The sequence below is a fragment of the Microcebus murinus genome, chromosome 15, assembly GCF_040939455.1.
Source record: "Microcebus murinus isolate Inina chromosome 15, M.murinus_Inina_mat1.0, whole genome shotgun sequence".
Taxonomy (NCBI): Eukaryota; Metazoa; Chordata; class Mammalia; order Primates; family Cheirogaleidae; genus Microcebus; species Microcebus murinus.
In genome coordinates, this window is record NC_134118.1 from 40,524,767 (window position 1) to 40,546,541 (window position 21,775).

At 50.0% G+C, this 21,775-nt stretch overlaps 1 protein-coding gene across 2 annotated transcripts in view; it reads right to left on the reverse strand.

Annotated features, from left to right (window-relative positions):
- Positions 1-4,952: 4,952 nt before the first annotated feature.
- ARHGAP10 (Rho GTPase activating protein 10) overlaps positions 4,953-21,775 on the reverse strand; it is a 292,374-nt gene continuing 275,551 nt past the window's right edge. For both annotated transcript variants that reach the window (XM_012783754.2, XM_012783755.2), the window contains 3 exons: positions 17,365-17,517; positions 15,844-15,935; positions 4,953-5,712 (listed from right to left, as the gene is read on the reverse strand). In XM_012783754.2, the coding sequence (XP_012639208.1) occupies positions 5,624-5,712; positions 15,844-15,935; positions 17,365-17,517 (334 nt within the window). In that variant the 3' untranslated portion in view covers positions 4,953-5,623. The remainder of the gene's footprint in view (positions 5,713-15,843; positions 15,936-17,364; positions 17,518-21,775) is intronic.

Consider the following 21,775-nt stretch of genomic DNA (forward strand, 5'->3'; position numbering starts at 1 on the left):
TTAATGTTTCATTTAACTGGTAATTGTTCACATTATTTGCTTTCAGAGAGAGAAGGCTATTGGATAGTTCAACGAATCCAACTTCAACACAGTAGAGAGATTTCTGGAACCCAGCATAGCCATTGAACACAGCATCAGAAAAGAGTTGTGGGCACTTTTACCAAAAAAAAAAAAACAACAAAAACATCTACAACTGAAAGCAATTTTGTATTTAAAAATTTAAGAAATTTGACCTGTCAGGGAGCAGGGCTTTCCACAGAGAGCCCCTCACTCGAAACAAAAGCCATCTGGGGGTATAAGCGCACTGAGGTTGGTGGGAGGCCCCTATCAGAGTGAACCCTTGGCTAAAGTGGGTGCCCTTTCTGAATTGAGCAGGCTCGTTCTTGGGTCAAGTATGACCTTATTTCTAAGAATTTCTAAAAGTGCTCTCAGGCCCAAAGAATTCAACTACACATTTAGGAATCATTAGCTAAGAACTAAGTCTTTGCCACCCAGTCGGCCAGCTGCTGAATGCTACAGCAGCACAAATCATGCCTCGTGATGCCTCTATAGTTAGGGGTTTGTTGGCTTCTGTATGTTGAATACCCACCAAACAAATAGAAAACATTGCCCCTTTATGTAAAAAGTCAGCTCTAACGTACTTTTTGATAGACTGTACAAGCGTACCCAGATTAAAATGACTTGATTACAAGTATCTCTGGCACTGTAATTTCAAGACATCCAGTTGCTAGTGTAGCAAGTTTCCTGGAAATAAAACACTGGCTTCCTGAACGACATTGCATAAGGGAAGATTAAGACACGATCTCAATGTTCAGCATGCATCAAGACTGTGTCCAAAGCAAAGTGAACAGTGGGACAGCGTAGCAGGTAAGTTAGCTGCTACATAACACCCTAAAACTTAGCAGTTTAGACCAGTCACCCACTTATATTTCTCCATCGGTCTGAGTGGGTGTGGGGCTGTGGTCAGCCTGCCACTGTCTGGTCTCCGATGGCTTTGTTCCATGTGGCCTCTCATCCTCCCGCTGGCTAGCCTGGTCTTATTTTCATGGCAAAGCTAGGGCTCTAAAAAGTACAATGGAAAGGTATACAACACTTCCCAAGCCTCTGATTGCATCAAGTTTGCTCCTAGCCCATTGACCAAAGCAAGTTGTAAGTAAAGTCAAGCCCCGAGTCAGCCTGAAAGGGCTGGATCCAGGGAAGGATAAAAAACTGGGATAATTAAATCAGCCTACCATTTGCAGTTCCTCAAGTGTTTTTCCATAGAATGTGAATTGCAAGGACAGTGGGTTCCAACTTCTCCCCAGTATCAAAAACCCATTTCTATGGGTCTTCATGCCCTAGGCCAGCCTGACAGAAGGAAGATCCCAGCTGCTGTGAAAACTGGCTTAGGCTGGGTCTCGTCATGCTTCCCCCCCCCCCATGCAAGTTGCTCCACCTTGCAGTGTTTCCTCCATTGCTGACCCTCCAAGGAAGAAGTCCAGACCCCAACACTTGGCCCTAAGCTGCCTGCATGTATCCCATCCCGTGCATTCACTGCCCAAGTTCAAAGTGCAGGCTCTTGATGGGCCAAAAACAGAATCAAGTTGATGTTCAGAAAGAAAGTATTCTCCAATGTGTTCTTCTAACCAATAGACCGAGATACTTTTAGGCAGACATTAAAGCATTAGGAGAATGAGGCGGGTTGCCCAACGGAGGAAGCAATCAATCAACTGCCCAGGCCAGGCGAGGAGGAAGCGTGCTGACAGGCATCTGAGGCGGCATTTGCCGAGTGAGGAGCAGGAAAGCTGTTTGAGGACACGTTCCCAGAATGACATCCTCAGACAGGGGAGAGGAAAGAAAGTTGCATGGCTCAAGAAGATTCAAGAAGTCATGGAAATCACATGGCCAAGGAAGGAGTGACCAGACTGGCTTTGAGAGACTTGAACAGAGAACCAGCAAGAAGGCGAGAGGCCGGAAGTGAACGGGAAGGAAGACAAGTGAAAGGTGGAGGACGCCCTGGGGAAGGAGGGGAGGGGCCGGACAATGCCAGGGGGAAGGACGACAGCAGGGAACGGACTTTGGAGAAGAGACACTGGCAGGAAGCAGGGGGAGGCTAAGGGATACGAAGGGGGACAGAGATTTGTGCCACAGGGCCCTGCCACTGCCTTCTGTCTCCTCCATTCACTAAGCCCTGACCTTCCTGCCGAGCACCCTTCAAGCACCTTTCACTCATTCGCATTTAACTTCCGTAACATGCGACGAGGCTGGTGCCACTCTCTCCATGTCACAGAAGGAAAGAAACCGAAGCATAAAGAGGTTCGGTCGCTTATCTGAGGTCACCAAGCCACAACATAGTGAAAGTAGGATCTCAAAACAGGTTGCTGTTAAATACAAAACATGCACTGTTAGCCACTGCATGCATTTCCTGGAGAGATTGTTAACAAAGCACCTACCATGGAAGTCTGAGATCCGGGCGCCAGCATGGTTGGTTGCTCCTGAGGGCTGTGGGGAACGGATCTGCTTGGCTTGGAGACGCCGTCTTCTCACCGTCTCCATCCGTCTTTCCTCCGTGTCTGTCTCAGCGTCTGGACTTCCCTGTTCTAAGCACATCACTGTGCTCATCTTAACGCCAGTTACGTCCACAGCGAGGCCACATCCTGAGGTCCTGGGGGTTAGGACTTCAACATACCTGGGGGGCAGAGAACAATTCAAACCCATAACAGCCCTGGAGACAAGGTGGCACAGCAGGAAGAGCACGGGGCTAGTCACCGGCCCAGAGCGAGTGCTACACTCCGTTCTCTCGTCTATAAGACTGGGTCATTCCTCCAGAGGAACTGGATCGGCTCTCACAGTCACCATAAGGAACAAACGAAGCCTCCGCGAGGGGCACAGGCACTTTCCCCTCCCGCTCCTCCAGCCGCAGACGCTCTGCGACAGAGGTAGCGGGGGCTGCGGCCCCACAAGCCCTTTGGCCCTGTTCTCACCTGGCATCTCCTTTGCAGGTGTGGCGGCTGCCAGGGAAGGCGCAGGGTGACCCCGCTAGTTGCAGGCCCCACGCCCCCCGCTGTAAACAAACACCGAGTCTAAGTGAGCTTTTTTTGCCGAAAGCCACCAGGACAGCCTTCAGCAAGGGCTCAGGGACCAGCCACACCCCTCCAGCAAAAAACGGCAACCGCACACCTCCTTTCTCTTCTGGGGAAATGAAGACCATCCACCAACATGAGAAACCATCTCACCATCCCATGACTAGGTATATTTTGCCGGAAGCCTTGGCCAGCCTGGTGCTCGCAGCCCACGTTCTCAGAGGGAAGCAGCCCTGGCCCTGTGGCCTTCCCCAGGTAACCACAGGGGGTCTGCAGCTCTTGGGGGCTTCGGGCACCTTTGCAGCCATGCTGCTGTGAAGTTTCACTACTGTCACGCTGTCATCCCACAGAACACAATGGCCCTGATGGCAGGGTGCAAGTCACAGTCACAACAGTACCAACAAAGGGAACGCTTTGTACCACCTACTCGGTGCACTATTTCTATTAGGTCATGTCAACCCCAAACCTGTGGGCATCACTTCTGTTTTAGCAAACAGGAGCAGAATCAAGGAGGGGCTTGCCCTCACCCACAGGGTACCAGACTGACCTGTGACTTCTTTAAGTGGTGGTGAGAGCACGCTGGGGGCAACACTAGGTTGGATGCATGTCACTGTGAATGACGTTGATGCTCCTCAAGGAAGCCAATAAATCCAGTCCTGGTGCAGTGGGCCTTTATTTGCAATGCCCTGGGGGTTACAGCAATCAGGAACACTGCCAGGAAACCACCCCCAGTGCCAGCCTGCGCCCACCACGGCTGCCTGTAGGTCGCCTTTCCTTCAGATGGCTTTCAAAGAAGTGGGAAACACCAGCAGCCTCTTCTCACAAGCCAAGTTTCCCTTCTACACCCCTCGAGCAGCGAGCAGGGGCAAGAAATGCTAGCTCAGAAACAGGACCCTGCAGGTTCTGCCACCCGGCCCCAGGGCCCTGCTGGCTCGTGCAGCTGTGGGAGGTGGCCCTGGGCTACTCAGCAGTCTCAGCGCCCTCCACTCGGCCCATGGTTCAGTATTTCAATTATGTTGCATTGAAATTGTCATTTTTATTTACAACACAGACACTTTCCAACAAGCACATTCCCCCATCCACACGTGACCCCGAACGCCACACCCTGACATGGTCCATGGGATGTGACTTTGGAGCTGCTAACCAGCAAGTTCCTGAATCAGTTCATCTGGGGAAGAAGCAACAGACACATCCTCCTTTATGGTACATTCTTGAGAGAAGTCCGACAGGTCCAGGAACCTCCCATGGGGTGAAACATGCCAGAGTAGGGCCACACGGTGTCCGAATCCTCCAGTCACTGAAACGAAGCTCGACATTCCAAGGGGAGTCCCCTCCTCCTCCCCGAGAGGTCGGTTGAGCCTGTGCCCAGAGTCGGAGGCTGAGAACGAGGACGCCTCAGAGCAGGGCCTGTCCACGCCGGGGGTGGCCGTCAGCCTCAGGCAAGGCGGGAGCAGGGCCAGGGCCGAGTCCCGCAGGACTGGCCTGTGTGCCTGAGCTGCCAGCCCCAGACGCAGAGACCGGCTCCCAGGCCTGCGGACAGAGGGCCTGTCGGGGGCTGTGCAGGAGAGAGGTACGCAGGGCGGCTACCTGGCAGGGCTGGCCTCCGCCTTGCCCGTGTGGCGCCCGTACAGACTACTGGGGACGAAGCCCCAGCCCCGTGCAGCTGGCCGGAGGGACCTCCTCGATCTCACCCATCAGAGAGGGCCGCTGCTGCCACCCCCAGGAGCACGCCCCGCCAGGAACACTCAAGGCTCCCGGCGACCAGATCCCACCTGCAGTGTGAGCCAGCCTCAGAGGGAAGGAAATGGATTTCCACCCACGGCTGCAGATCATAAATCCTTGCAAAGGGAATGAATTCCACCATCGCTTCCCCATATTAGCACAGACAAATCAAATAGTAAATTACATTTTATTTCATTTACAGAGACCTTGAGGCAGAAAGGTGGTGTCTGGAAAACAGCACACAGGTGAGGAGCACCGACGAGAAGCCCGTTATAAATGCGCTGGTGTGCTCTGTCTGGGCACGTGTGCGAGGGGTCCCCAGGGCGGCCGTCTAGGAAGGAGCAGGCTTGCAGAGAGCATCCCTGCTTCCCTCTCGGTAGAGACCATTCCCCCCCGGCACAGGCAGCTAGAGCCAAGCGTGCACCTTGCAACGTAACACTGCGAGGAAGCACAGTTCCCTTTAAATCTCAGCAGCAGGTGCCCGGGAGCGGGGAGGACAGGGGTCTCGGGAGTTCTGGCCGTGTGACTGCCGGTGGGGGCGGCAACAGGCTGCCCTCCCTCTCGTTCTATAGGCTAGTTAATTAAAAACCACAAGTCCTGATGCTTGATGTATGAAGAGTCCATTCTGCTAATCCTGATGTTCTTCGCCTGCTGCACAAATCTACGTGGTTCTGTGCGTCGCATCCCCCTGCCCCCCGCACCCCGGTGCTGATCACGATTCGTAATTCCCGGGAGTGGAGGTGGGAGAGTTGGGGTCCAGCCCGGGAGGAGGAAGGCAGCTCACCACGCCCAGGCAGGTCCTTGGGTGCCAGGGTCAGCGCGGCTCCCAAAGGCCCGGGCTACAGCAGTTTGACGTAGTTCTGTGGAATCAGCCCCCTCTTGCCGTTCAGAGTCCCTTCTAGCCAGCCAGGTTCCCTCGAGGTTTGCACTGCAAAGGAAAAGAAACCACTTTTTACCAAGATGCCCCCAAGCACTTGCCTCCTAGGTGTTCACTATACGGCTGGGTCTCTTAAAGGCTCAACCAGGAGTGGCCAGGAGAGAATGGGCTCATTTCTGGGATGTTCGGTCACAGAGTTCTGTACAAGGGTTACTGATAGGCTCTGCCTCGCTGGTGTGGTCACCACCATCCTCACCCACCTTCCTGTAGCTGCCTCCCAACTAGCCTCTCCATTTCCCGTCTGTCCCTTCCAATTCACTGGGCAGAGTTGCTAAGGGAACTTTGCAGAATATGGAGCTGATCACATCGTTCCCCTGCCTAAAATCACACCAAGCTTCTGATCGGTCTGGTGCACGGGTACCCCTCCAGGAGCCCTCCACACCCCACGAGTGTATCATCTGCGTGAACTGCAGTGAGTCACCCAGAGAAATCCTAACTGGGACTCCGTGCCTTGCATGTGAGCACCTTCTGAATGCCTCTCCCCCACTCCTTCACCAGGTAATTCTTCCTCTTTAGAGACCCGACTGGATGCCTCCTCCTCTGGGGAGTCCTCCTCGACCCTTCTCAGCACTCACAAGCCTCACGGGCACTGTCTGGACACTGGCCTGACTCCCACGCTGGACAGGGAGCTCCTAAAGGCTGGCCTCGGCCTTGCACATCTGGGCACAGTGCCGGGCACACAGGAGGTGTCCATAAAGACCCACGACGGATACTTAAGAGAATGACGGCAGGCTGCACAGCAAAGGGCACAGGGTCCAAGCGCTCATCACCAGGTTCTAGAAACCTGATCCAGAGACGCCAGGAGCAGGAGCAGGAGCGGCAGCCGTGTGCATAAAGGAAAGAGAGGGGCGGGCTAGCCCAGCACAGCGACTCCAGAGCCAGCAACTTCTGATCACAACCATGACAACTGTTTCATACCAGAAACCAAGAACATGCCTACATGTACGTAACACACAAAATTTCCATGAAACAAAACTTACCCTCACTATGTGCAATGTCCTCTTTCTCTATTTTTCTCTACTCTTTTTTTGAATGCTGGCTGCAACTCAACAAATTGAGTTCATGGTCCATTCACATGTAGCAACCCACAGTTTGGAAGACACTGAAGATTTGATCTCAACAAGGTAAATGTTTGTTCCTCCCTACCTTCAACGTAATAAGCTTACGTTCTGGCTGTCTGGATTACCTTGGCCTTCTGTCACTGCCCTATGTTCAGCAAACTTCTGGCTTCGAGGCCTCTGTGTAGCTGTCCCCTGCCTTTATGCCTGGACAGTCCCAACTCACCCTTGAGATACCAGCTTCAGGGTCCCCTCCCTCTGGAACCCCTCCCAATACTCCAGACCAGGTCAGGGCCCTTAGTTATACATCCCACATGGCGGGGGAGGGAAGACGGGAACATGAGAGAACACTTGAGTGCATGAGCCAGACTCCCTCTCTTCTAGCCCAGGCTCTAACATGAGAGCATTTAACATACAACATGTAACATGAGACCTTGTATTCCCCAGCGCCTAGCACAGCGTCACACACGATTATCTGTGTAACGAATGAATAAGGAAATAAATCAGAGACACGCTTTCAAAGTGGTCTGGCAGCAAGTCCCTTTTTCCATGCCCTTGATAACCTTTACCCTGACACTGTTCCTCAGAGCAGGATTTTTAAAGGCTTCTCCCTTCATCCAAGTGCCCAGGCTGGCAATGCCACCTGTATGCAGCCACCACCAGGGAAATGGTCTGGATTCTATGCAGGCATTGCCTTTAGGGTTGCAGTGACGTCGAGGCCTGGGCGGACAGGGGCCCAGGGCTGAAGCCAGAGGCCTGGAGGAGACTCCTGGCTAGCTGGGTGCGCCTGGGAAATGACTCGAGCCCTGAGCCTTGCTTGGCTCTTCACTTGCAAGGTGGGGTGACCAGGACTGAGCCTGCAGGACCCGCTGTGAGGAGTCAATAAAATAGTTTATTTAAAACTAACCTGCGTGTGCGCGCGGTTTCTTCTCCTATACACACACAGACACACTCTCGCATAAACATAGGCCAGGTAGCAAAAAAAGGCAGGCTGAAGAGAAGTGATCTGCCACAAAGCTGGGGTGAAAGGAGGCTTGAATGGGGGAACCAAGGCCAGGCCAGGCACCCTACACAACCCACGTTCCCACCCACCACCCTCCAGAGCCCTCACCTCTCTGGAAGGCAAGAGCTAGTAGGGAGAAAAATGCCACTGAGTTAGGGAGGGCGTTGGGGACTCCTCCGAAAGGCAGGCATGGGTGGGGTGGGGTGGAAGAGTCTGAAGCACCAATTACTAGGTGTCCCCAGGCACAGAAAAGGGCCTCACGTGAGGCCTGAGAGGGTCTCCCTGCCTCTCTGAAGACCTGACCACTCTTGGTAGCATCAAACCCCAGAATACCCCTCCCAGGATCCTCTCTGCACCTGGTTTATCAAACTGCTTCCTCCAATGGCAGTGTGATAGCTAATTTTATGTGTCAACTTGGCCGGGCCACAGTACCCAGATATTTGATCAAACATCATTCTAGATGATTCTATGAAGATCTGGTCAATTATTCTGGACGTGTAGATGTGATTAACAGTTAAATCAGTAGACTCCGAGTAAAGCAGATTAGCCTCCCCTATGGAGGCAGCCTCATCCCATCAGTCGACAGAACGAAGGCTGGCGCCCCAAAAAGAGGGAATTCGCCCACCTTCACGCCTGGGCTGCAGTCTTCCCTGGTCTCCAGCCTGCCGACCTACACTGCGGATTCTGGATTTGCCAGCCCCCATGATCACGTGACCCAATTCCTTAAAATAAGCCTCTGTCTGTCTCTCTGTCTCTCTCTCTCTCTCACACACACACACACACACACACACACACACATACACACACACTGCACAACCTGTTGGTTCCCTTTCTCTGGACAGTGCTGACTAATACAGGCAGTTTCAGCAATAAGACAGCATCTCATTTGGGGGAAGATTTTCACTCCAAGAGACAGTGAATATAATGGGAATGGGGTGGGTTCTAGAGTCCCCACGATCCTGGCTGGAACTCTGGCTTTTTAATGACCAGGACTCTCAACAAGTTGCCTATGCTAGCCTCTTTGGTGTTCTTCATTCCTCAAAGAGAGTAAACGATGGCTCATTAGCAAGTGCTGGAAATATTAAAATGAGACGATTTATATCAAAGTGATGTCAGGAACACACTACATTCCCATGCTGTGTCCAAGGTAGGCAAGGGAATGTATAATATTTCGAAAGCAAAACAGCAGCTAAGTACCTCTTGCCCATCATTCATTCCGCCTGTAAATACTGAGCACTGGACATGGGCGTGGTGGGATTTGCAACCCGCTCCAGGGCCTCCCGCTATCCCTGGCACTCCCCGTCAACACCCTGCACTCCAGTTCTGTGTCCTTCTGGGCCTGTGCACCCCGCTCAGTGCTCTCTGGGGGTGAGAAAAACCAGGTATCTTCATTGTTTCTTAAATAACTTTCCTGCTTGAAAGTTGGGTAGAACACAACTACGTTGCTGCACCTAATATAAATTTAATGAACATTCACGCCAATAAACACAACCCTAAATAACCTGCTCCTGATAAACCAAAGCAGTTTAGATTTTACAGCTGAACTGGGAAAGGGTAAAAGAGGATAACAAAGGCTCGAGGCTCCCAAGCTTCCCGGCAGGTGCTCCCCACACCCAGAAGGTGCTGATGGGAAGTCACTGATGGCTGGAGTGGCCCAAGTGGCCTGCTGTCTTAAATGGCCCCAGAACTGCATGAGGACTGAATCCAGGCACTCTGGTCTGCACGGCCAGAATACCATTTTTCTACAACAGACTTTGCCTTTTCAGAACGACTCTGATCACAGCTAGTGTCACAGGTGAGCCTCTATCCTATCAGCAGAGTCGGCTCAGACCCAGAGCACCCAGACACCTCTCAGAAGAGGAAGCCAGGGGGGTCACATGAGACAGGGGAGGGCCAGGGACCTGGCATGGCAGCACCTCTCCTCTCCCAGGAGAAAAGGGCTATTTTTATTCATGTTATTTTTAAAGACACTTTCAGAAATCGGCATTATTTTGACAGGCTGTCACTTAGGTTTCTGGTAGCTGGATTCTGAATACTTCTGGGAGCCCCATTTCTAGCTGTAGGGCCTCAGGCTCCCACGACACATCAGCCCAGCGGCTGGCCAAGAGCTGTGACACCCCATGACCTCAAGCCCCCTGTCCCCACACCTGCTGCAGATGCTTTCCTGGGAGACAGCTCACTTGTGAAAACTTGAGGAGTATCTGTTCATTCATTCATTCATTCCCTCCCTCCCTCCCTCCCTCATATGCCATCTCAGGGCAGGGGGTGCTGCCACCTGGGCAGGCACAAATCATGTGGAAGGAGCTGCAGAGTGGCCTCTTCCCCAGAGTCCTCCCTGTGAGCATGGCAGGGGTCTGCTTGTCCATTTTTCTGGGCGGGAGACACGGCAACTCCAGTGCCATTCCTCCGTGCCCTTCCCCGTGAGCTGTACTCCGCCTGTAGGCCTCGGTCAAGCAGCCCGACTCTCCTCCAGCCTCGGAGCCATGGCCAGCCTCACACTGGGAGGAGACCACACACAGAGCAAGACTGGCATGGGGCAGGGACACCGGCTAGCACTGAAGACAGCAGATGTCCTCCACCGGCACTCCGGGGGCAGGAGACGAGAGAAAGGACGGAGAAGTGAACTGAAGACAGGTTTCCTCACTCCCAGCCACAGTCTCCTTGCTGGGGGACAGAGTTGGTCACCCCAGGAGGCTGTGGGAGCCAGCTCATCTGACACCTCCGAGACACGCAGGCAGGAAGTACGGCAGTCACCCGAAGCACTGGGAGCACCAAGTATGTGCCAGGAACGGGGTGGAGCCCACACCACAGACCCTGCTCTGCCACTTAGCAGCTGTCCAACCTCAGGTGACTCACACATCCTCAACCACCTCATGTGTGTCGTACTAGTACTCCCTGGTATTAGGGGAGTTTTTTAATTGTAGTAAAATATATATCAATGTAACATAAAATTACCATTTTAAAGTGTGCAGTTCAGTGGCATTAAGTACATCCCCAATGACGTGTAACTATCACCACTATCTACTTCTAGAACTTGTCCATCTTCTCACACTGAAACTTCCCATTCCTTCCTCATCAAGCTCCTGGTGGCCTCTATTCCACTTTATGTCTCTATGAACTTGCCTATTCTAGATATTTCATATAAATGGAATCATGTGATATTTGCCCTTTTGTGACCAGTTTATCTCACTTAGCGTAATGTCTTCAAGGTTCATCCATATTGTGGCAGGGGTCAGAATTTCTTTCCTTTTATGGCTGAACTAAAGCCCTTTGTATATATAGACCACACTGTGTTCATCCACTCATCTGTTGATGGACACCTGGGTCGTTTCCACCTTCGGGCTCTTGTGAACAATGCTGCAATGACCACAGGTGTGCAAATATCTGTTCAAGACCCTGTTTCAATTATTTTGGGTACATATCCAAAAATGGAATTGCTGAACCCTATAGTGATTCTATGATTCATTTTTTGAGGATCCACCACCCTGTCTTCCACAGTGGCTGTACCATGTTACATTCCCACCAGCAATGCACAAGGGCTCCCATTTCTCCACGTCCTCAATACTACTTGTTTTTCATATTTTTGCCAAGAACCACCCCAATGGGTTAGAAGTGGTATCTCGTGGTTTTGCCATGTCAGCACGATTTACCATCCATAACAAAAGGGACACTGGAGCTAGTGACAATAGCAATTTGTGAGAAGCTACCTCCAGAACAGAATCTGGACTTTTTTCACCCCCAGAATAATGTAAGCAACGCACGTGACAAGTATTTAAATCATCGAAGCAGTATCACAATACAGTCCATACCAGGAACACACACTCGAGAGCTGCAACGAGACCACTAGGGAGGCCTGTGTCCCATCGCAGGCTGTGTCCTGTCTCCCCACCTCACACCCCTCCCTGTCCCTCACCGCATCGGCAGCTGGAGTGCTGTGTTTCTCATTCTCTTACCCCAGCTAGGGCTAAAATACAGTTTATCACACACATACATATCCCTTTAATAATATCCCATTGATGTCGCACATTTCTAAGCTTAACCAGAATTACATAATGTCTAGTCACCTGGCACTTTATTTTTCCACTTAACATTTTTTCTATGATCCCCTCTCCCCCATGTTAGGAATATATTTAGGAATCACATTGTTGGCCTGTGGGGTCCACAAGATCAACTTTCCAAGATAATGCCACACTGTTTTCCAAGGATTATTCTAGGTCTATTGGAGTGATTAAAGTTTAATCACCAGAGGGTTTTAAGGATTAATCTGGGCCACACCTGCTCCCCCAGCCCTGGCGCGATCCCGCCTGTGTGCAGAAACACAGCCTGAGCGGGCCGCTCCTGGGACCCTCCCGAGGGGCGGCCCTGGCAGGGCAGCCGCTCCCCGCCTGCCTGGAGGGTCTGGCAGCTGCAGGGCCGCCTGTCTGGAAAGGGAGCGGGACTGACCAGACACCCACACACCGTATTCCTAGGGTTCCCCGGGCCCAGAGGAAAGAGAAAGGTCCCTCCGAGGTCACAGGGACATCCACTGCCCTGAGACTTGACCAACACAGCCTTCCCTGGGGGAATGTGGGAGACGCTTCTCGGAACAGCAGCTAAGATTAGTGTGTCTGCTACAGAAATTAGCAGCTTAGCCTAGTGTGTCTGCAGCCTAGAATTTGAACTCAAAACTTAAGTCCGGGCCCACCCAGCAAGAGCAAAGGGCAAGGAACGGTCATCGAACTACATAATTACTGAGGACCCCTCTGCCTGCTACACTCTGGGTTCAGATTTCTCACTGTTGTCCACGTTCCAAACCACAGCACTACTGATGGTGCAGCCCACGGGTCACCCTGACCTCGATTTTGGTTTCTCCAAAGGCCACTGAATGCCATAAACCAATTTCCTTTGTTGTCTGTACGAGTACAAAAAGGGATTGCACTGCAAGAGCATCCCTGGATGCTGGAAGGTTCCAAACGGATAAGTGAACACAGGAAAAATATCTTGGGCATTTCAGGGACACTAAGTATTTCAGGGAGTGTTCTTGGTGACACTCCTGTGGGCTGACTTGTAAATAGTGGCCACTTGGAGCACGGCCTGGCTCCACGGAAGCTGTGGTCATAGGACGGCCAGTCTGTCTTGCTCTGACAGTTGTCAGAAGGGAAGACCCCACAGCCATTTGAAGAAGGGCGTCACTATTCGTGTTCTGGGCAAGCACACACTTTTAACCGCTTTTAACCAGATCAACTGCGCACAGAGGAGGAAGGTGCAAACACACACACACAAAAAGAATAAACCCTGCTTAAGGGCCTTCCACCTACTATGCCCTTAAGAACCATTCGTATTAAACAGCAAGTGTCACAGTGTTGCTCCTGGATGCCTCCCACTATGCTTAACCGCAGTACAACAGAACCGTGAGGCACCGCGAGACAAGCAGCTCACATAAAATGAGACTCTCACGTACCAGGGTAGGGAGGGTTGTCAACACATCAGAAAGGCATTTTCAGAGTAGCCGGCCTTTGAGGAGGGACCAAGGAACTACTAAGACACCCTGGGCGCCCCAACTAGCAAAGTCCAGACACAGCTGGATGCCGGCACCACAGAGCACAAACTCCGAGGAAGATGTGACCGGGCTCAGAAGGCAGCCATGTCCGTGGCATCCCGAGACGTGGCCAGTGTGGCTTCATGCCCGGTAGCACCTCCCACGAATGTCTGCAGCAGACAAGCCTTACCTTCCAGGAACCCCAAATGCTACCTGACACAGCATCAATCTTGCAGACATCCTTGGAGATGAAGATGAAGACTCTGACACACAGAGTACTTAAGGGTCCTGTCCAGGGTCGCACAGAAAGTGGAAAAGCCAAGGTCTGATCTCAAAGTAACTCGCAGGGTTTACATCCCATGTTTACCTGTTTTCAATGGCTCTCCTTTTCCAAAGCTACACTGAGATACTGGTATGTGTGTATGTATGTGTACATAATGTATGTGTGTGACTATATGTACAAGCACACTCTCTCTCTGTTTTTTAGGAAGGCTACTACAAACAAGTCATCTGGTGCCTTTAGAGCTGGAGAACTTGTCTCCTGACTCAGACCCCTCCCAGCCCCTGCCCTGCATCCGTGCAGGCAGACTCGCGTCTGGTTTAGGCACTGACCCTCACTCTCATGGCTGTGTGCCTAGAGGAGGTGTACCTTGCCCAGTACCTTGCCCAGAATCCAAGGATTCTGTACCTTGTCCAGAATCCAAGGATTCTGACTGGTCTGAATCCTTCCCAGCCAGCGATGGGTTTAGCCTATGACCCAGTTCTGGCTACCGGGACGTGAGGGTAGGTAAACTAGGAAGAAAGTTCTGGAAAAGTTTTCTCATTCTTAAGAGAGTACAAGCATGAGACATCCCCTCTTACTGGAGTTGAGTGTGTCCATGATGTGGCAGTCATCTCGCCCCCACCAGAGAAACCAGCCAGAGGCCCAAGTACACAGGCTGAAAACAGTTCAGCAGAAAGATGGAAATACTCTGGGTTTTGATGACATTTTCGAGAAGATGAATTAATCAACCCTGAAGCTCCCTACTTTCAGACTTATTATTTTGTGAATCTAATCATTTTTTTATGTATATGAGCAGGGGTCTCGCTATGTTGCCCAGGCTGGCCTCGAACTCTTGGGCTCAAGCGATATTACCACCTCAGCCTCCTGAGTACCCAGGACTACAGGCATGAGCCACCACACCCAGCTTTAGCGAATCCATTTTCATGACTGATTTTAGCCAGTTGTGCTAGTCTTTGTGACTTCCAGCTCAAGGCATCCAAACTGATATACCTTCTACCAAACCATATCTCACAAACCACACTGTGCAAGGGATTTTAGAGGCTTCTAAACAATGCTAATCACACAAAATAAAAATTCATAATCATTACTCAAGTGGGTGAGTTTCAATACTACCCTCTCAGCTTCCCCTTTGGGCATACAATGTGCCAATGTGTGACAGGCCTGGAGCAGGGCAGCTATTTGACCATACTTCCCTGGCAAAATATGTATGGTGATAAAGGAATGATCTTGCTTCTACTCCAAGAGCAAAATTTCTCAACAAAGTTGTATATACTTCTGTTGTGTGTGGGGTTTTGTTGTTTGTTTCCTGACACAGAGAGTCTCTGGCTCTCAAGAGCACTTGTCGCACACATATAGAAATCTATTCTAAATGAGGCAACTTGCTTTCTGTAAAACAATCGTCAGCAAATGCTGCATTACTGACAATACACCACTGTGCCTCGTGTCGATATATTCCATAAATTCCAAGCATTCTGGCTAATCAACCATTCCATTGCAAGCATCTAAGGTTCCCACTGCTTCCCCAGAACTCTTCTGGAGAGCTCCACCCACACATGACATCACCGTTTCCACAGCAACCAATGAATTCCATAATAAGCAGGAAGGACTGGGGAGGGAGGGAAGAAATCAAGGCGGAGGGAGGGGAATACATGTGCTGAACCATAGAACTTTTTGAAATATTAAACCAGGCATGGCTCCTAAATGCTCTTCTGTATAAATATTAAACACTCAAAAAATCTACAGCCTTGTTTCAATATGCACAGTCAATACCCATATCTGGAGACTCACACACTGCTTAAATAGGCAAAACTGGAAAGCACAAAAGTGGTAAGGGAAATAGAAATCAACATGGTTTGAACGACGTAGTATTTCTTCTCTGACAACTCAGATTTGGCCAACCAACCCGAGACGTTTAGGAGGCTTGGTTGGAGACTCTGGGAGAACAAGGAAAACAAAGGAGGCAAACCAGAAATATTTCTTCCCTGCCAAGTGGCACTAGCTTCTTAGCATCAGGAGGAAGATGCCCCTAATGAAGAGTCACAAGAGTTAGAAGGGTGGGAGAACAATCGAGACAAGCGCAGAGTGGTACCCCAGCCACGCACACGGCCCCCCGGGCGCCAAACAAGCCAGCTCCCTCCGGTCCAAAGCGTTAGGGAGAGACGCACCCTCCCAGCTACGGCACCATCAGCCACTGTTCGGTGTTGCAGATATTCCCGGGCGACGGAATATAGCCCACTGCAAAGCTCCCATTCACACTTACCATCCTCAAAAATCGCTCCTATTTCAAAAGACAGTTCCGAGCTGTGTTCCGCTTCGCATGGGTACACGGCGCGAGCCTTCCGACTGGTGACGCTGAGAGGGAGCAGGAGAGACACAAATGAAAACGTGCACACCTGGGAGACAGAAACCTCATCGGCCCCCACCCCGTTCCCCAAATCCCATTGATATGTTACCAGTGGGGCAAGTCCTTCCAAAAAAAAAAAATTAACAGGGAAGTGAACACCAGGCGAAGCCACGCAGCACTCGCTTTTCCAGTAAATGATGGGTTTCAAATGCAAAGCGTTCCTTAGGGAGCCTGAGAGGCTGCCACTGAACCACTTCACCTAATTCTCCTCGCTGCCTGGTGAGATGCCCTCCCCATCACTCAGCCTTGTCAGAGGCATGTGTTTATTTGCAAGCGCCTCGGCTGCTCTGTTAGGAAAAGCACCAGGGCACAGGCACATCCACACTAAACAGGCCGGGCAACGAGACACTGACCCAAATCCGTCTGGGAGGACGACCTGCTCCCCACCCCACTCTGGAAGGGGCTTGTGTTTCCTCAGGGCTTCTGTGTTTAGACCCCCTCTCCCCCAGAGGCACGCCGGGCTCGGCTTCTCACCATCTGTCAAAACATCCTCTGTGCCCTTGTGGGAAAAGGCCGCACTGGGGAAAGATGGAAACTGCGCTTTTAGCCAGATCCAGCCGGAGCAGGAGAAAATGTCCCATCACACTGGGGAGCAGGGGAAGCCTCTGATGGAAGAGGCACCTCAGCTGCTACCAGGTGGAAAGGCTTGCTAAAGGCCTTTGTCCTCTAGAGAACTGGCCACTTGCTGTGGAAATTAATGTTTCCAGGCCGGGTGCGGTGGCTCACTCCTGTAAACCTAGCATTCTGGGAGGCTGAGGCGGGAGGACCGCTTTAGCTCAGGAGTTCGAAACCAGCCTTAGCAAGAGTGAGACCCCTGTCTCTACTATAAATAGAAAGAAATTAGCCAAACAACTAAAAATAGATAAATTAGCCAGGCATGGTGGCGCATGCCTGTAGTCCCAGCTACTCGGGAGGCTGAGGCAGCAGGATTGCTTGAGCTCAGGAGTTTGAGGTTGCTGTGAGCTAGGCTGACGCCACGGCACTCTAGACTGGGCAACAGAGTGAGACTCTATCTCAAAAAAAAAAAAGTTTCCAGTGCCAGTCTGCTTTCCTGTAAAACAGAGAGTGTGCTTTATATCCATGCACAGGAAGTTCTCCCAAAATAAGCAGTTTCATAAATGCACAGCCAGCACCAAAAAGACAGAGTAGGTTCAAGCAGGTCCCACGTAAGGCAAATTTCTCCAAAGAACCTACTTGCTATTAAGCTGAGTAAGGCACAGCCCCGAAACAAGGCCATGAATGTTGTCCATGAAGTCCAGGATGCCAGGGGAACCTGGGCGAGCCTTTTCCAGCAGAGAACACACGAGCTTGCTCAGGCTTATCAAGCCCCTTCCGGGGGCCGCCACCGTATTCCACGTCACTCTCCAAACCACATACCTTTCAGGAGGCTTGTCCACTATGGGGGCAGGAGGACAGAGAGGGAAAGGAGACGACCTGGGTGAAGGAGGAGTAACAGCCGAGTCGGAGCTTGGTGTGGTCGGAGACTGTGGGTTAAGCCACTGGACCATAGGTGACCGCGTCTGACTTGGGCTGAGGGTAGAAGTTTAAAGGACAGGATTAATACCAAAAAGGCACAGAACATCAAATGCCTAACACCCCCAATCCTAAATGGCTAGAATACCAGCTCCCTTATGTCCCCAGACCAGTGGGGACAGTCTTCCCTACATCCTCCCAGGGCTGTAGCCCAAACTACAGATACCAGTAACCCCAAACTCGTCACAACCCCAAACCGGAGATATCTCATTGTACTTCTCCAGCTTTTCTGAAGAAGATCTAATCTTGTCCAACCCAGCACCGTATCAGTTCACTCATTAGAAAACCAGAGTCTAATGGCTCAAAAAGAAGTGATTAGGACTTTCAAAGTATTCATTTTTTTCTGCTTGTAAGGCAAGTTACAAGAATCTAGAGTCAAGCCCATGACTTGTAGCTGGAAAAGATCAACACATGGCCTTTCAATGTTTAAAGCTCTTTCACTTGGTCATATACATGGCAACTCAAAAAAGATAAAAATCACCAGGACTCGGGATTCATCTAGAGAGAGCCAAAGACTAGAGCTCAGGGGAGAAACCAATGAACAGCAGAAATCTTTGGTGACCTGAGCATTGCTTAATATTTCCAAATTTAAAAAAAATAAAGTTAATGGAAAGAGGTCAGTGAACAGACGCCCAGAGGGGCCTGTAAAGACGGAGGGGGATTTCGGTAAATGGGTGCCGATCGGAATCATCCTTCCATTATCTCACAACTGGAGGCTGTGGCCGCAGTCTAAGCAGCTCCCTTTAAAAGCACAGTGCTGAAAGCTGCTTGTCTCATCCAGGGAGATCTTCAACATCTACGTATTCCTGGTCTGCTATGCCCAGAGGCTCTTCACCTCAAATTCACCCTCTTCAGCTAACACCAGTTTCCATGAACAGCTTGCTGGTCCTTCCACATTCCTGACCATGATCTTTGATTCTTTCTTCTGTAGCAGAACACATGCCATGTTCTTCCTTACCAGTGTGGTCTCCTGGCTCCATTCCTCCAGAGCAGCCACACTCAGACATCCATGACCAGACCCACCCAGTATGTCTCCCCAAGAACTGGCCCCTCCCCTGCCCACCTACCCCAACAGATCTGCCAACAGCTCTGCTTCCTGGGGCTCCCCCTTCCTCTCTCAGGCTCTCCCCTCCCTCTGCCTGCTCTAATCTCGCCTTTCCACAGCTCAGCTCCAGTCCTGCTGCCCCAAAACTCCTCCTGTGGCCTCTCCAACCCCCACACCTTCTCTGACGGCCTGTCACACCAAGAGATGAGAAGGCAGGCTGGCACCGGCTGTTCCCTGATGCCTTCAGATATTTGTCTTGCCTCTGTGGCAAGATCAGGTCTTTAACTCCTTTTTCTACACCTTCACGAAGTCAGGCAGAGTGCTAGAGACGTGAGGCCTTCAGCCAACATCTAAGCAACCAATTTAGAAGTTCCAAAACTGAAACTGAATTTTATAAATCTGGTACATTATTGACTTGGGACATATTTAATACACAGAAGGTTTCCTGTGCTTTGGTCAGGAAAGGGGGGGGAACACTTAAAAAAATATTTTTTAAAGAATGAACTTAACAATTGCCCTCTCCAGCCATTCATTTGAGAGTTACAAAGCCTAAGTCATCCCAAGCCAAGATACCTATAAAATCCTAAAGTGATCTGTATCGCCAGCCACAAAAGTCACTCAAGTTCTTCAGCAAAAAAAAAAAAACCAACCTTTAAGGTTGTCTTACTAATGAGGAAGGAAAGGAGAAGAAAGGGTGAGTGGAGCTCTGGCAGGAAAGTTAAGGCTGCAGGAAGCCAAACAACTCCCACGTTATCTCCCAGCAATTACTCAAGGTGCCTGGAGCTCCCCGGCTGTGGAAGATGAGATGTTTGGCATAAATAGGTGAGTAAATGACAGCCATCCATCTGCTCAGAGGGAGGACAGTGACAGGACGAAGATAAAGTAACAATGTGACCATATTTACATGGCCCTTTACAAATAAAGGTCATAAATTTTATAGCTATCGTCTGCTTAATCCTCTCATCTTTAAGGAAAAAAAAAAAAACACCTCAGTGTTTTGGGCTTTGTGTACGCGTGAAGGGAAAATACCCCTTAGTTTTCAGCAAATGAGAACTGCTGTAGTAGCAGGTGCAGACGGGAAGGGGCGGCCTGTCCTTCAGCTCCGCTTTCTCCAGCGTGTCCCAAACCAGAACTCAGAGTCAGCAGTCCTCGTCCAGGGTCAAGTTCTTAGCACGAGTCTCTGTTTCCTGAGATGTTTTGGTTGCTGTTTCACATATATACACGCTATGTAACCCAGCACTAACCAGCTCACCAAGATAACCTTCCAGACTTCCCATTTAAACTTAATTCTCTATATTTGAGTTCCGCAGTTTCCCCCGCAGTATCTCAGAAGCTTCAGCTAGACGCTTCTTTGGATTTCAGAACCCCACACGGGCACAAACATCGTGAGCTGGGATATTCATAAGGAGTGGCAAAAACGCAAGTCTCTATGGAGATGAAGCAGGAAGTCCCATGGGGGAAAGAGGAGACTAAGGCAGCACAACCAGATCTGGGAAACACCAGTGTAGTTGCTTGGACAGAAGAAACTTTTCACAGGCCTGTTGGCTGGGAGCAAATGGGGATGAGGGGAGGAGCAAATACACACACTCAACTCATGGACTGAGTTCACACGTCTGCTGGTCAAGGTCAGACGATGGGATGTTTCACAGGCGTTTCTCCAAAGCAAGCGGCCCATATTTGCTTTAAGGCAAAAAACCGTAAATATCAGCTTCATTATATAATCATCTCCTATGTGCCCAAATTTGGGTAATTTTTTTGTAAGAAGAATCTGATTTTTTTTTAATATTTAATTCTTTAAAATATAATGCCTCTATTTTCTCAAAAAGCAGTAGGGGAAAATATTAGTTGCAAAAGAGAGTTTCTGATATTCTCTTTCCCTTACTGAAGGAAGGAACAATAGATATTTCGGTATGGCAGCCTGTAGCCAAGGTCTAACAGTTTTCCCTCAGCCTGGGCTCCAAGAGAGAATTGAACACACTAAGGCATCCGTGTATGTAATGAATTAACCATTCTCCTATACGTCTAGAATGGTTCTAGCCACATAACTATTGGGAGACGGTGCTCCCTGGCTCTCTTACATTTCTGCACATCTAGTGAGCCAGAGGAACTGGCTGCTTTTATTCTGGACTGTTTTTTTCTAAGGTATTTGTAAGGCAAACAGCCTTGCAAGACAGAGATTCATTCTCATTCATATTCTCTCTCTCTCTCAAAGCCCATTATAAAAGATTTGGGATTTCTAAGCTCTAGGTCACTCTCTTGTAGCATCTGACATGCAGGTGTCACCTGGCCCATGTTTCATCACCTTGTGAGAATTGGGACTCGGGGAACTGGTGCAAGAAGAGGCTGACACTGTTATTGCTGTAATCAGTAGAGTCCTATGGCTCTGACCAGGAGTCTCATACCAGCAACCCTGGTAACTAACCAGGTAAGTAGCCAACCATGGCAGGCTAATTTACCAGCGTGCAGGCAGGTAAATTTTGGATCCTCCTTAGCTCTTGACAGTATCATCCTTGGGAGAACTGAGGAAACAGTCACTAAGATTATTTTTTTTTTTTAATATACTGTGGGTCAGGGGAGAACCCCAGCTGAGAATGTTTCTGGAATAAAGATCAAAAATGACTGGTGATATAAAAATAAAAAGCTCATTGTGTGCTAGAACTTAATGAAATATTTTGAGAATCCTCTCCTACCACTTCCCCAATTTAAGTGGTTTTTAAATCTATTTCCTTTTTCCTGCTGCTCCTTTTAACTACAGATTTTTGATTAGTAAGACTGGCATGAGCGCAAACCACTGGATTCTATTGAAGGTTGAGCAACTGACCAATTACAAAAAAGTACCTAAGTGCCACATGTTTCTTGAAAGCCAACTTGTGGTTTGCAAAAATGGAGAAAGAAGTCAACTCTTCCTAAAAAGCTCAGAAACCACATTTACCAAGACAGAAATAAATTAAAGAGAACTACTAATATCTGTTCACCATCTTCCTGATTTAACACACTAAACTGCAAGAATCTTCTCCTAACGGCAGGACTCCTCTCCAATTCCAGTGCAAAAGAACCAACATCAGCACCTTCCTTCCAGGGGAACAGTTTCCTTCTCAAAGAAAAGGGGGCAGATGGAAACAGGCCTGTTTCACTAAAAACACAGGAAGATTTCAAATTGCTAACTCAGAAACACATTCTTGAAAACACTCATCCTGAAAGTCTACCTGG